Below are 16,198 nucleotides of genomic sequence, written 5' to 3'. Positions count from 1 at the left end.
TCCACGGGGTACCCAACTTGAATAGGGGAAAGTTCAAACGGGGGAAGGAGAGGATTGGGTCCTGTCTTCCAGTGCCAAGCCCTAGATACAGGTTTGAATTCACTGCCCTGACGGCCATAAAAGGCATTAGAATCTTAAACTTTTGGGGGGGGATAGAAAATAGTTAATTATCCTGCTGATGATTACCCAGTCTGTATTGCCATTCAGTGCAGTTGTTGGGCTACAAGCACAGTGATTTGATTTGACTGTGTGAGTGCAGGTGTTTGAGAAGCAGGCCGGTGAAGAATGTGTGTGAGGGAGGGAGATGGATGGTCAGCAGTGGCTCGGTGACGTGAGGCTCCCAGTTGTGTCTGTCCAGCTGGTCATCGGTCAGCGTGTGGCTGACCTCAGGTCTCCTGTCCATGCACAGCTTCAGTCCCCTGGCTTCTCCCCCTGTGTGGTTTTCGTCCTTTTTTATAGCAGTAGTGACCACTTGGGATGATGACACACTTTGGTTTTTTTAAACAAGAGAAAAACCATCTTTAAGTGATGATTTTTATTCAAATTATTAGTTTTAGTGTGATAGTCATTAAAAAAAAAAAAAAAAAAAAAAAGAACAAACTAATTTGCTGAAGATCCATGTACACTGTGTATCTGCTCTTTGGCTGACGGCAAGAATTCCAGAAGAGCGGTTATCTGTGAGGGAAAAGGAATGATTGTTGATCACTGTACGCAATGCTCTAGGTAGTGCCGCCTGATACCATAGCGTCTCTTTGCCTGATACCATAGCATCTCTTTGCCTGATACCATAGCATCTCTCTGCCCTCTTGATTGATTTTCCATCTGAAGGGACCAGACATTTTTTGGTGTGCTTTTCATTTTGGGTTTGTTGGGACATGCTTCTTGTGTGGTGTGTGTGTGTGTGTGTGTCAGAGAATGAGGGGATTATATGTCCATTTCTGTGTGCAGGTGTGTTGCAATGAGTGTGTGTGTGTGTGTGTGTCTGTGCATCCTTTGACTTCCAAGCAAGTGTGCCTGCCTGTGCACGAGTGGTTGAGTGCTTGTGCAAATCATCATTTATTTCGTGTTTCATTTCTCTGCTTTTTTTTTTATGAAAAGAATTACTTGTTATAAACAGCCAAAGTGGATAGACTTTTACCAGTGATTGTTCCACACAGATTATGAACAGGCGGCCAGTTCTTCTGAAAGTTGTGGTTTTGATGCAGAGGTGGTTTCTGTGGGACAGAAGTGGTTGTGGTTTTGCAGAAAGCCTTGTTGTATATTAAGAACCTGTCATCACTGTGTGTGGCTGACTGGTGGTTTTGCTGTGGGTGTGGAGGGAGACTGCTATGAAGTTACAAGGAAAATGGTCATCTTGGGTGATGCACAGTGTCTGTTGGCTTTGGAACTGACCTTTCTGCAAAGATGTATTTATTCTTTTAAACTGTTGTCTGTTGATGGATTGATTGTATAAATCAAACAGGAATTTGTTTGAATCCACCTGTTTTACTTGGCCAACTTTGTTTTAAAAATATAATACTAATTGTTGGTGTTATTTCTTCCAAGTTCTTCATCTTAATGTATTTTGACTGTGAGTGGAGTGGTGGTGTTGTTTTCTTTTAATATTTAAAAACCTGTCATTGTTGGGGATCAAGCCAGTGTTGTTATTTTTGGTTGTTGAAATCTTCAGTCCATAGGTGAAATCTTTGAATTCAAAATGGCAAATGATCAAGGGATTTTGTCAGGAAGGAAGGGGGCATTCAACAGATAGAGATTGATGAGACCAGGAATCATGCATTTAAAAAAAAAAATTCTGGGCCATCCTGTCAGCATGTTTTTTTCTTGAACACACCTGAATTTTAATGTTACTTGAATACATTACAATTGTGTAAAAAAAAAAAAAAAAAAAATCACACGTATTCATCAGGCTACAGTCATCCACATGAACATTTGTTGGCCAAGTTTCAACAAATGCTTACAGCTGAGCAGCCCATGTTGTGAGGATTGACTGCAGAGTCAGCTTTGACAGCACTGCGGGTGGTGGCCGTGCAGTGTTAGGTGTGTAGGGTAATGAAAGAGTCCTGGTTTGTTTTTTTCTGGGGAGTTGGCTCGGATGATCAATATTTGTACCTGTAAACAATGGAAACGTATATACAAAGGAGTAAAAAATGGATTAGTCAAGAAAGATCGCTGGTCAGTTTCCACTGAAATGCCAGAACTAGTTTGCCGCTGTGTCGTTGACAGAGAGGGAAGATGGCTGTGTGTGTGTGTGTGTGTGTAGGGGACATTTAACCAGACAAGTAACCAGTGGGTGGCCATCACTCCATCGTCATCGTGTGTCCTGGCCACATGGGTCATAGTCCATTTTATGCTGGCAAGGTGCTGTCTTGTTTGCTCCATCACCCTGTATCCTTCATGCTTTGTGCTTCTCCTGTATCTCCAGTGTGCATGGTTTTTGTGTTCAGGTGCATCCTGTCCTTACAATGGCAGCAATTTGTTGGGCTCCCTTTCAGGCAGTGTGTGGAGAAATTAAACATGGGTCCTCTGCTCAGGAGTCCTCCGAGGAGAATTACTGTTCTGTTTCCCCTCCTTCGTCAACAGGAGCATTTCTGCTGCACATGTATTTAGATAGTTTTAACTGCTGTGGTTACAGTCTGAATGAAAGTGTCATGAAAGAAAGGAGAAAATGAATTTTTCCATCTTTGTGGTTCTCTGTGGATCCCCGTCAAGAGTTGGCAGTGACCGTGGCTCTTGTAGACATCTTTGTCCCTGAATAACCTGGGTTTTGAAGTCTTGCCACAGGCTCTAGATATGTGCCATAAAGAGTGTTTGGCGTGAATCGAAAGGCTTCCCCTCCTAGAAGTGTGCATGTCTTGGCCACCTTTACTCACCTGATCTACAACTATGCAGTGTCTTCAGCCTGTGCAGCAGAAATGACTTCCCTGTGTGCCGGACTGTGCTACGCTGCCTGAAAGGGAGCTTTGGTTTTCTTGGTTCATTCAGCTGATCATTTGTATTAGCTGCCACACGTCGTTTTAAAGGAACATGTTCCTTAACTAATCTTTTAGCATGCCACACATTTTTATAGCACATGCTTTTTTTTAGGGTATTTTTGTTACAATGTAAATGGTTTCACCCAGTGACGTTTCTTAACTCCTCTTCATGAACATTGGTGAGAATCATTGTATATGTTAGGTGAGTGTATCTTGCTATCCCAACAGTCTGTCCAGATTGGCTTGGCAGCACGGGCCCCACCAGGGAGGTTCTCTGGTCGGGAGGTGAGACAGTGAAAGGAAGGACAGCCCAGTGGCAACAGTGTTATTTCCTGATGTAGGGGATATATCCTGTTGTTTAGTGTTTGGGGAAGAAGGTGAAGATCCCAGCTTTTTTTCCTCATGGGCACTACTTCTTGTGTTTGGTTTCCAGTGTGGAGCCGAGGATGGGTGGTGTGCTGAAGACTGTATGGGATTCTTGTTTTGTTTGTGTGTGACTTTATCTATTTACTGTTTTCTGTGTTTTACTTAAATGTTGGGTTGTGTTTTTTTTTTCAAATATTGATCTATATATCTGGATGTCTAGTGACTGCTGATGCTGCAGCTGCTGTTCAGTAAAACAAATGGTGGGGAGGGAGGTTGGTGGGGGATAAAGGCAGGTAATGTCACTAGGCATGACAACTCTTCATTCTCATCGGTTGTTAGAAGTATAGGAAAGATATTTGTGTGTGTGGAGGTTGTGACTTCATCAGGAGGGATCAAGTGTGGTCGTGGCAATTTTGTCATGTGTCTGTTACCCATAGACTTTTCTTCCCACCTCCAGAAACATGGTGGATGAAAGCTTTAGGGCTGTTTTTTTTTTACAGGATTTTTTTTTTTTTTTTTTAACTGAAAGACCTGTAGTAAAGGATAATTTTTGACTGTGTCCCCCCCCCTTTTTTTTGTTCCTTTATACCCGTTGTAATTGCCACTGTTTGACGGCCTTGTTGTGTTGGTTTGCTCATGTTCACCGTTGCCTTGTGAAGGTGGTTGCTACAGGATGTACATGTTTTTAGCTTCATGATCAGTAGCTGCCTGCCTCCATTCTTTTTCCTAGCCAGGGATTCCACAAATAAAGTTTGTTTTTTGAACATTTATGCAATGTTTTTTTGGTTTTTTTTTTTGAACATTTATGCAATGTTTTTTTGGCTGTGGTGTTGTATAATTCAATGCATGCTGTGAAAATATGCCACTGAGCAAGGGGGACAATAATCATTAGAATGATTCAGTTTTTCCGATTCTGCCAGTTTTAACATTTAACAAAGCTTTCCATAGGTACCTGAAGAAATGGGAATGCAAAGAGTTGCAGGTGGATGTTTTGTGATGTGATGTCAGTGGTGGTGGTCCATAGATGATTGGTTAAGTGGTGGTGTCCTCTGTGCTGCTTTTGTTTGCTTCATCTTCAGATCTTTATCTGATGGTCTCTGGCCAACATCTGGGCGTGTTTTTTTCCCTGTGAAATTCTGTGACCACTGTTTCTACAGCAACTTAAATATGAGAGATGAAGCAAGTAACAGCATTGAACACAGAGAACAACACAACTTACTAAACATCAATGGAACACCACCACTGACATAAACTAACACCAGCCTGCAACTCTTTACATCTCCCATGTCTTCAGTTCCCCGCATTTAGCACACGTAACAGAACCCACGGCAACAAAAGGGTTGTTCCTGGCAAAATTCTGTAGAAAAATCCACTTTGATAGGAAAAACAAATAAAAACTGCACGCAGGAAAAAACACAAAAAAATGGGTGTCGCTGTTGTGTAGCGACGCGCTTTTCCTGGGGAGAGCAGCCCAAATTTCACACAGAGAAATCTGTTGTGATAAAAAGAAATACAAATATAAATACTGTATCATGATCTCAATTTCAATGCCCCCACCCCTGTGGTGAGTTCCTGTCAAAGTTCCTCCCCCCTTTTTCATCTTTTTCTTTTGGTGATCAAGAATATTTGCTTGTTTAGAATGTAAACTTCAGGATTTGTCATTTTAAGTACTGAATAAGTTTTCCCATGTCTTGTGATTTTGTCTGTTGCACAGTCTCTCTTGACTAAACCAAACATTGAAGAGGAATGGCCAGCGCATATAAATATATATATATACTAAACTTTGTCAGGTCAGGTCATTAGATCTGCTACTGGTAACCTGTAATCCAGTACAACCTGTTCAGGGTCGGGTTGCCGGCGACTAAACCGGCACTCCCACTGCTCCCTTCCGGGACTGGTGAGGCGGGTGGCTAGACACCCTTATGGAGATCCATAAAAGGGCGTTGGCTCAGGAGAGCCACCGACGGCCATCTAGCTCCACTGTGCTGTGTGCATGCCACACGCAGTTGACCCCCGGGGTGTGTCTACCCATGCATGCGAAGTCTGGATCCGGCAGAATCTGCGGAAGAAACCTATCGGTTCAACGGAGAGGAAGGCGGTTACAGCAATGCACTGTGGAGTGCAGAGAGCAAGATGAGACATCGAAAGGATATCTTGGTCATCCACTGCATCCGTGCTCATCCTCCAGTCGTCTCGACTTAGTCTTGCCACTGGAAATTGGTGGACCCGGACGAGAGAGTGAGGTCGACGTTGCGCAACTCTTCTTCACTTTAAACAAACTCATCGCGCAAGTCATCGGTCATCCAAAATGACCTTTCATCCTTCATCATTTCATCACCCCCAAGTCCTGTGGCGACAGGCGAGCGACGAAACGACAGGTGTGGGTACACTGGCAGTCGCAGCCGCACACCTGCACGCAGGCGGCTTAGGCCATAGGGTCGTTCTTCGTCGACAGGAGCAGCGATGGAGCCCGGCAGCTGTCTGAGCAGCCCTCTTTAGGAATGCACTGCTCACCTCCTCCCTGGCATGAGGAAGGGGCTAGAAAAGGTGCCCTAAAAATTGCCTGCTCCATATCACCCTGGCCAGCATACCGCGGCTGGCGGGGACCCTACATCAGCGGTCGAAACAAAAAGAAAGAAAAGAAAAAACAAGGATCGTTCCTCTCACCATTGGTGCTTGGAACATAAGGACTCTCCTGGACAGAGATAACGCGGACAGACCCCAAAGGAGAACGGCACTAGTTGCATCCGAACTCGTCAGATACAACATTGACATCGCAGCCTTGAGTGAGACTCGGCTTGCAGGCGAAGGCGAGCTCTGTGAACGGGGATCTGGTTACACCTTCTTCTGGAGTGGACGAGGAAGCGAAGAGCGACGTGAGGCTGGCGTTGGTTTTGCAGTAAAAACAGCACTTGTCAGTAAGCTAGCTGGAATCCCAAAGGGAGTCAACGATAGGCTTATGACCATGAAACTCCCACTGGCATCTGACCAGAAGCACCTCACCAGTGTCAGTGCCTACGCCCCAACCATGACCAACCCGGATGAAGTGAAGGCGTAGTTCTACGAGGACCTTCATTCTGTCATTGCTGCTATCCCTAAAGCAGACAAGCTCCTCATTCTTGGGGACTTCAATGCTAGAGTTGGCTCTGACTACATCTCCTGGGATGGAGTGATTGGAAAGCACGGTGTGGGCCACTGCAACCCAAATGGATTGCTTTTGCTTCAGACCTGTGCAGAGCACAAACTGCTGATAACCAACACAGTTTTCTGCCTCCCTACCCGTAACAGGACGTCATGGATGCACCCACGCTCAAAGCATTGGCATCTCATCGATTACGTCAGGAAAAGGGATAGGCAAGATGTACGTGTAACAAAGACCATGTGCGGCGCCGAGTGTTGGACAGACCATCGCCTTGTAGTCTCGAAGCTGAATATTCGAATCCAGCCCAAGAGACGCCCCCAAGGCCAGAAGGCTCCAAAACAGCTCAACACTGCTAAGCTGAATAACATCACCATCAAACAGTCCTTTGTGGAGCTGCTGGAAGATCGTCTGGAATCCGCCTCTCTGGACAACCAGAATGTGGAGTCTGACTGGAGGACCCTGCGTGAGCTGATCTATAGTACAGCTTCAGAGACCCTGGGACCCATGACCAGAAAGCACAAAGACTGGTTTGATGAAAACTGTGATGAAATCAAGCAGCTTCTGGATGAGAAACGCCGTCTGCATCAAGCCTACCTGAGCAACCCAAAGTCCACATCAAAAAAGGATGCGTACGATGCTATCCGCAGGACTGTTCAGCAAAAGTTACGCCAGATGCAGGATAAGTGGCTGAGTGACAAGGCTGATGAGATCCAGGGATATGCTGACAGGCACGATATGAAGAGGTTCTATGATGCCTTAAAAGAAGTCTACGGCCCCACATCCTCAGGATCATCCCCCCTCCTCAGTGCAGATGGGAATACCTTGATCACCGAGAAGGAGAAAATTCTCAAACGCTGGGCTGAGCACTTCAACAGTGTCTTAAATCGCCCTTCCTCCATAAATGAAGAAGCCATAGACCGTCTCCCACAAGTCCCCATCAACGAAGCACTGGACGATCCGCCAACACTTCTTGAGACCCAGAAAGCAATCCGTCTGCTATCCAGTGGCAAAGCACCTGGCTCAGACTCCATACCAGCAGAGGTCTACAAGGATGGAGGCACTGTGCTGACTGAGAAGCTCCATCAGCTGTACTCACTCATGTGGAAAGAAGAGACGATCCCCCAGGATTTCAAAGATGCATCTATCATTCACTTGTACAAGCGAAAGGGGAACCGGCAAGCCTGTGATAACCATCAGGGCATTTCCTTGCTCTCCATCGCAGGCAAGATACTTGCCAGGATCCTACTAAACCGCCTCACAGTACACCTTGACCAAGGTCATTTGCCTGAGAGCCAGTGTGGATTCCGGAAAGAGCGCGGAACCACCGACATGGTGTTTGCTGCAAGGCAGCTGCAAGAGAAATGTCAGGAGCAAAATGCTGATCTGTTCTCCATCTATGTCGACCTCACTAAGGCCTTCGACATCGTGAGTAGAGAGGGACTGTGGAAGATCATGGCCAAGTACGGATGCCCTCAGAAATTTATTTCCTTGGTCAGCCAATTCCATGAAGGCATGCAGGCTCGAGTCCAGGACAATGGCGAAACATCTGCTCCTTTTGCTGTCACAAATGGTGTCAAGCAAGGCTGCGTCCTGGCTCCAACGCTGTTCAGCCTCATGTTCTCTGCAATGCTTACTGATGCCTTCAGAGATGGCAATGTTGGAATCGGCCTAAAGTACCGAACATATGGTAAGTTGTTTAACCTCAGAAGGCTTCAAGCAAAAACGAAGGTCATGACAGACATCATCAGAGACCTTTTGTTTGCTGACGATTGTGCCCTCAACGCTGGATCTGAAGCTGACATGCAACTCAGCGTCGACAAGTTTGCCACTGCCAGCAGGAACTTCGGCCTTACCATCAGCACGAGGAAAACTGAAGTTCTCCATCAGCCAGCCCCAGTGAAACCCTACGTTGAGCCCAACATCACAGTCAACAGTCAGAGACTCAGTGCGGTGGAGCGGTTCACATACCTTGGCAGCACACTGTCACGAAATGCAACCATCGACGATGAAGTGAACGTCAGGATTGCAAGAGCAAGCGCAACTTTTGGCAGACTCGGTGCAAATGTCTGGAACAGAAGAGGCATTAGTCTTGAGACCAAGCTAAAGGTCTACAGAGCAGTAGTTCTCCCCATGCTACTGTACGCCTGCGAAACTTGGACAGTGTACCAACGACATGCCAAGAAGCTGAACCACTTCCACACAACATGCCTCAGGAAGCTACTGAACATCAAGTGGCAAGACAGGACCCCAGACACAGAAGTGCTCGCAAAAGCCACCCTTCCCAGCATCTTCACCATCCTGATGCAGTCCCAGCTTCGCTGGGCTGGACACGTGGCGCGCATGCCAGACCATCGGCTGCCCAAAAGGCTCTTCTATGGCGAGCTGCAACAAGGGAAGAGATCACACGGAGGTCAGAAGAAGTGCTTCAGAGATACTCTGAAAGTCTCTCTGAAAGCGTTTGATATCAACCCTGACTCCTGGGAGGAATCTGCAGTGGACCGTGACAAATGGCGCGCTGCTGTGCACAAAGGCGCCAAGTTGTGCGAGGCCAACAGGACTGCTGCAGCTGTTCAGAAGAGGCAGGCCAGAAAGTCACGGGCAAACAAGCTCCCCGACAATGATATGCCTGTCTTTGTCTGCCCCAACTGTCAGCGAACATTTCGTGCGCAGATTTGACTATTCAGCCATCTGCGCATTCAGTGTTTCACAGATAGATTCATGAGCATCCTCCCACCACCACCCTCTCCCAGCTGGATGACAACGATGGTCATCATCGATCTCGATGGACACACCACCACCATATATACTAAAGCCAGCGCATATAAATATATATATATATACTAAGTCCAACTGTGAATTAGATGTTGCTTCCCCTGACAATCTTTTTATTTACAATAAACACAATCCACATCCATTCAGTGTCCCGTTTATTTTACCACACTGCTCCCTGAAAAAGACAGTGATGAGACAGCAGCTCACATGATCAAAATGACAAAACTGCAGTTTGAAATATGGCCATGGATAATGAGACCTAACAAATGCACAGGTCAGGGAAATGTTACAAAATTAGTGAATTAGCATTAAGACTTCCTTTTTTTTTCCCAATAATTCAATGCTTTTTAAACAAACCCAATGTATAAAAGGAAGCATCTAAATTAAAAAAAAAAAAAAAAAAAAGCAGTTTCAGCCTTCTAAAATACTGATCATTTCTCTTTGACCACTATGCTTCTCAATCGCTCCAAAACATACATGTTATTGTGATAAGAAAAATGATTAGTACCTGTTCACATTTAATCAAAATACTATAGAACATGTTATTTTAAACATCATGGGCTCACTTTCAATGTAAATGGGAAGTTTAACGTAGCTGTGAAACGGAAGACCAGACCAAAAAATGGCACTGTCAAGTAAAAACAGACCAGCTCCCTAATTCCTGTTAAATTAGACATTCAGTTCACTGCTCATGCCAATATCAACTTAGTTGTGAAGTTTTGGGTAGTAACTGTGCTGATATTGCTGAATCTCAACATTTGGAATACTGTTAATACATGTCTAAAATCTAATACTTTAGGACCACTGAAGCAAAATGGAAATCAACAATAATATACAAACAAGTAGTTGGACGGCCATCTAAAAAACAAACTGCTGAGCAAAGTCAAACTTTAGCATGAATGCCACGGCCATCTAAAAAACTTAAACTGCTGAGCAAAGTCAAACTTTAGCATGAATACCAATACTGAATCTAAAGCAGATTCCAAATCAAATGTGCACAATATATTTCATCCCTTTCTCTTAAGCCTGATCCAAAACAGTTTGAGTAAAACAGACTGCTTTAACCCTCAAAGTGCTGGATATAATAAAACATACTTACAGAAATCATGCTTAAAACAAAGGGATAGTTTGCCTCCGCTACCTATGCTCTGATTTGGGGCATTTGTATGCTTATCAGTAAGAATAAATAGGCAAACCTATACATTTTTGGAAAGTAGAGTGAATGAAGAATCAGATAAAAGTAAGAAAAAGGCTGTACCTTGTAAGTAGTTGGAGATATTCCACAGGATATAAACAACAAATTTTGCAAACTTGTTTTCCAAAAACGTCAACCACAATGTTTATAGGTATTTTCACATCTTTTATAGAGTCAAAATCTCAAAATTGGCATTAAACTGTGCAGAAAATGTTCTGGCTGCAGAATCATGAAATGAATATAACTGAAACAATGAAATTATAAGCACTGTATTATTTGTTTGAGACACACCCACCGACGCCATGCACGCGCACATCTACAATACTTTATGCAATCACAGGCAAAAACAGAAATAAATGTTTTCTTTTAGCTCATGTTGCTTTCAAAAGCAGCAAGAATGCTTTAAATCAAAATAATTTCCAGTTTTCTAGCTTGATTTGGTCAAGAAATCACAATAGACCCATGCCTAACCCACTTTACCACCCTCCCCACCCCCATCACCCAACCCCAAGTTTTTGTGGCTGCAGACACAAAACTGAATGAACAACAAGCAAGCCAGCATGCCCAAGTGTCAAAATAACAAAGCCGTTTTCACCAGAATCCCTGTCAGCAAATGAATCATCACTAGTGACAAGGTCACTCATTTCCTGAGCTTTGTCAACTTCAGTGTCACTCATTGTTTACAAAAAATACGAAGATCTGGACTTATAAACTCAGTCAAAGTTTGTGCAAACACAAGCAGGGAGGCAGTAACACCAGAACGAGGCAGTTTTACGAAGGCTGCCGAGCATAGCCGTACGATGTCGGACCTTATGTAAACAGAGCCACGATCGTGGCCCATCGCACTTTACCGGGAAAGCCACGATCGTGGCTCATCGCGCTCTCCGGGTTAAGGCATTTCAACCACCACCTAAATAATAACAGTAACAACTAAGTTTACTTATATAGCACTTATCAAATGATTTTGCCGTAAACACTTAATACAACAGCTCCAATAAAAATATCTATCAAAACATGTAGGTTAATTCAAGTGAGTAGACAAGACACTGTAACAACTAAGTTTACTTATATAGCACTTATCAAATGATTTTGCCGTAAACACTTAATACAATAGCTCCAATAAAAATATCTATCAAAACATGTAGGTTAATTCAAGTGAGTAGACAAGACACTGCATCAAAAGTAAATAAAAAGCTCCATGTAACTATATATATATATGTGTGTGTGTAAATACGTGATGCAGCATGTGAAAAGCCGTCTAAAGTCAGAATTTATCTTTTTTTCTCACATTTATGCACCTACAGAAAGTTTAAAAATCCAATTAACATACAAAAAAACAAACAGAATTGATCTATCATAGTTTTTTTCTATACAGTAATAGCATGATTCTTTCAAATTTAGTGTACACGTAAAAAAAGAAATGGAGAAATAGGCTCATGAAAAAAACCCCATTTTCTTGCTTGTACCTTTAGATAAAAAATTATCTTGAACACATATGTTGTGTCAAAAGATTCCGAATTAGGTAAACTATAAATTTCTATATAAAACAAAAAGCACAGCAAAATTCATATTTTCTTCCTGTATTGAAACGAAGTCAAGAATGGCAAGTGGAGGAGTGATGTAATGCCATGATAGAGCAGACATGGACGACAGTGAATGTTTAAACGAGAGATAAAGGCCTCATTTGTGTTTGAACAAAAAATGTGTCCCATAATGCTAATGAATCTTTTGAACTTTGACTATAGATCCCAGATCAAAATAACGTGTACAAACTGCAGTCATTAAGTGTATTGCTACATTATCGGCCGATGTAATTTCAGAAAAGTCTGGACTCAAATGAAATGAACATTGCAAATTAAGTAACAAATGTGTGCAGCAGTACCAACAGTGCATGAACCTGAAAATATTAAAAATACTAGAGTTTCAAACAGTTTTATGCTAAAATACTTACCGATAGCAAAGATAAGACTTCAAAGGTAAAAATATGAATCTTCATTATTTTGACACCGATATGTTTTTGTCCATTGCCAAGAATAGCTAGCTATGACTTAAGCAGGGTTTTCACGTGCTGTGTCACATATATATGTATGCCAAAACAAATGTATATTATAATAATAACTATATCTTTACATCAACACTTACTGCAACACATGCTCAATCATGCCGCACTAAAAACAAAAATTAATGTGCAAACCATACATGTAACCCCACACAGACATAACAGCAAAAGCCAACAGTAATCGATGCACAGGCACACAAAATAATCTCGCACAACAAAAAGACCAGGATTACATAACGAGCATCATGATACCCAACATCATCGCAACACCCAAAACCAGACCACAATACCAAAAAACTGATCACGTTCATCATAATGTAAACTCCAGAGACAAATGGTGGAAGCAAAATGCAGGAAAAACTTTTCACGGATAGTAATCAATGACTAAAAGAACCACGCCTGTTTGCGGGCCTGTTCATTTTGTCTTGAATGATATATTCCTTGATAAAATGTAAATAATGATTTAAAAAAAAAAAAAAATTATAGCACCTACAATCTCGATTTCTTAAACCTCTTGACTGTTAACGCTTTTTGAAGTCAGCAGTATTTTATATGCCGAGGAAAAAAGCTGTGTCAATAGTATGTACACTAAAACTACTGTAGCTTCTCTATTTATGGCAATTTATGCATGAAATTACACAGACTGATGCATAGTAAGTTCTATCTTCACAACAAAATGGTTTCATTGCGTGATCCGAGTATTTACTGAAATTATTACAGGTTTTTAATATTTTGTGGATATTTCGCAAATTCACAAGCAATCCACACAGAAACAAAGAAGCTGTAAGAATTATCAAAATCATCTCCTGAATCATACACTTCATCACTATCCATATCACAGGAGCTGTAAGAATTATCAAAATCATCTTCTGAATCATTATACATGTCCACTTCATCACTATCCATATCATTTATAATTTCCACAAGCACAACCTGTGCTGACAAACGTTAAAGGATTGAGTCCGGACTGTTATGGCATTATTTTGAAGACAAAGTTTCAACTGTCAGAGAAAATGATTTCATGAGACATGCATGACTTAGTGAGTCAGAAAAAGGAAGAAAATCACTTTATGAACCTTATGAAATAGTCATAAACACTTCAAAAATACCTCCCTTAATTTATAAAAAAAACCAGTCACAATTTCAATGATTCACACAGTGCTGTACAATCTTAAAGTGTAAAAAGGTTTAAAAGATAAATTTAACAATTAAAAAAACCCACAACAACCCACCACACAGGAATAATATACTGTAGCATCTACTTCAAAAGTAAATGAAAAAAAAAAAGCACCCAATATCAATAAATACATTCTCAATAAAATGATAAATCAACTATATGGACTTTACTGTTCACAATGATGAAACACTTCATGTAAAAAATTCAAAAATTATAGATTGATCACCAGCATGTAAATATGTATGTTAGAGGAAAAATAAGTATTTCAACAATGAAAACCTTGAACGTAATTAAATAAGTATTTCAACAATGAAAACCTTGAACACAAGAAGGAAAAAGTAAATTCAGCATCCAAAATGAAAACCCATTCTAGCTTTTCACGTTTTGCTGTCAAACACCTCTGATGTATGAGCAGTGGGCCTAGAATGTACATTATGTACTTACACGGCAAGCCCCCAAATCATCATGCTGTCTATCTCCACTTCAGTGCAGCAAAGAGTGTAAGGATAACACTATTGAACTGTGTAACACTGCCATCAGATTTCCCCATGCAAGGTAGAGTGCTCTCCTGGAGCCAGCTGCATTGCTCAGACGGAAGAGCCTAGTATGGTCGTAGCCCGCGACTAACTGTGTGTGGATCTGGGTTTCTGGGCAAGAAGTGGTGAAACGGAACAACTCGTCTGTGAAGCAGACGATCCTAACGTCATGACTGAAGCTCCAACACAGGATTTTCACTCTTACTGTGTGTTCATGGAACTGACCAATGGCGTAGTTCGGTCAACATAGGCATTTAGTCACGTGTAAGTGTAAAAAAAAGTTAGAACCAAGCAATGCAACTGGCACCTGAAGAAGAACATGTCACCTAACCCTTCACTGTACCTCGTTATTCAATTCCTGATTACTGGAATCAAAGTTAAGTTTTTCACCAATTAAAGTCAAGGTTCCAATACAGTCAAAATGTGTACACCACAAGCACTTTTAGATGTTAAAAATGTGGAGGGTTCCAGAGACTCTTTTTACAGTAATGATAGGGGGTCACTAATGCTGCACATTCTATACACATCTACACTGCAACAACAACAACAACAAAAAGCAAGCAGGCATACTTTCTTGTCATAATCATCTGGGTTTCTGGGCAAGAAGTGGCGAAATGAAACAACTCGTCTGTGAAGCAGACAATCCTAACATCACAATTGAACCTCCAACACAGGATTTTCACTCTTACTGTGTGTTCATCATAGAAATTTTTTGGACGGTAAAAGGACCCGCTCGATGAACATCCTTTTCATTTTCAAAACATCAGGAATGCACATCTGTGTGTTATCCCAAACCCTGTACCGCTCTCAAAAGGTCGACCTTTCTTTTACTGCTAACATTGTTTTCAAATTTTAGGTATTCTGGATTTCTTCATAATAAATTACCAACATTGAAAATCTATCTCAATATTTTTGTTCACTTTAAACTGAAAACATTAATGAATCTTTTGCAAAAAAAAGAAGAAAAATGCATATTACATCTTTACAGCATAAAAAAAATTTTGCAAGTGTTCCCTGACAAATTTTTCCTTCTCAAGGCCCAGCAAGAACTACTTTCTCTCTCTCCTAGTCACGGACTTTACGGTTAACTTTCCCGTAGACTTCTGGGAAGGCCTTCTCACAGTCCAGTGATTTGCGCAGACGGTCATACAGGGAATGGTCAAACATCTGTCGGAAATCTTCTTTGGACAGGTAGGAGTCAGCGTACAGCATCTGAAATCTGCACACACACACACAGAGATAGAAAGGCAATGAAATACTGCCACAAATGGGGTGGAAGTTAAAATTGAAGTATCATAGACACACACACTGCAGTTTGAGGCAAATGCACCATGCGAGAACTGAAGTTACATGTGCTACATGCCTCCAATTTATTCATTTTCTTTTTTGCTTTTTTTTTCTATACAAACACACATAATGTATGTGACTGTGTCCATACATCAGACACATAATGTATGTGACTATGTCCATACATCAGACACACATAATGTATGTGACTATGTCCATACATCAGACACACATAATGTATGACTGTGTCCATACATCAGACACACATAATGTATGACTGTCCATACACCAGACACACATAATGTATGTGACTGTGTCCATACACCAGACACACATAATGTATGTGACTGTGTCCATACACCAGACACACATAATGTATGTGACTATGTCCATACATCAGACACACATAATGTATGTGACTATGTCCATACACCAGACACACATAATGTATGTGACTGTGTCCATACACCAGACACACATAATGTATGTGACTATGTCCATACATCAGACACACATAATGTATGACTGTGTCCATACATCAGACACACATAATGTATGTGACTATGTCCATACATCAGACACACATAATGTATATGACTGTGTCCATACATCAGACACACATAATGTATGACTGTGTCCATACACCAGACACACATAATGTATGTGACTATGTCCATACATCAGACACACAT

General features: G+C 41.8%; 2 protein-coding genes across 9 annotated transcripts in view; one reads left to right on the top strand and one right to left on the bottom strand.

The window, feature by feature from the left end:
- Nucleotides 1–3,596, top strand: part of LOC143280176 (uncharacterized) — a 131,540-nt gene extending 127,944 nt beyond the window's left edge. For all 8 annotated transcript variants that reach the window (XM_076584772.1, XM_076584771.1, XM_076584773.1 and 5 more), the window contains one exon: nt 260–3,596. In XM_076584772.1, the coding sequence (XP_076440887.1) occupies nt 260–267 (8 nt within the window). In that variant the 3' untranslated portion in view covers nt 268–3,596. The remainder of the gene's footprint in view (nt 1–259) is intronic.
- A 7,747-nt stretch (nt 3,597–11,343) lies between these two features.
- Nucleotides 11,344–16,198, bottom strand: part of LOC143280175 (delta(24)-sterol reductase-like) — a 28,835-nt gene continuing 23,980 nt past the window's right edge. The window contains exon 9 of the mRNA XM_076584769.1: nt 11,344–15,438. Within this exon, the coding sequence (XP_076440884.1) occupies nt 15,285–15,438 (154 nt within the window). The 3' untranslated portion in view covers nt 11,344–15,284. The remainder of the gene's footprint in view (nt 15,439–16,198) is intronic.

Source organism: Babylonia areolata, chromosome 3, assembly GCF_041734735.1.
Source record: "Babylonia areolata isolate BAREFJ2019XMU chromosome 3, ASM4173473v1, whole genome shotgun sequence".
NCBI classification, from domain to species: domain Eukaryota; kingdom Metazoa; phylum Mollusca; class Gastropoda; order Neogastropoda; family Buccinidae; genus Babylonia; species Babylonia areolata.
The sequence above is the reverse complement of the archived record's forward strand: the minus strand, read 5'-3'. Positions and strand labels throughout refer to the sequence as shown.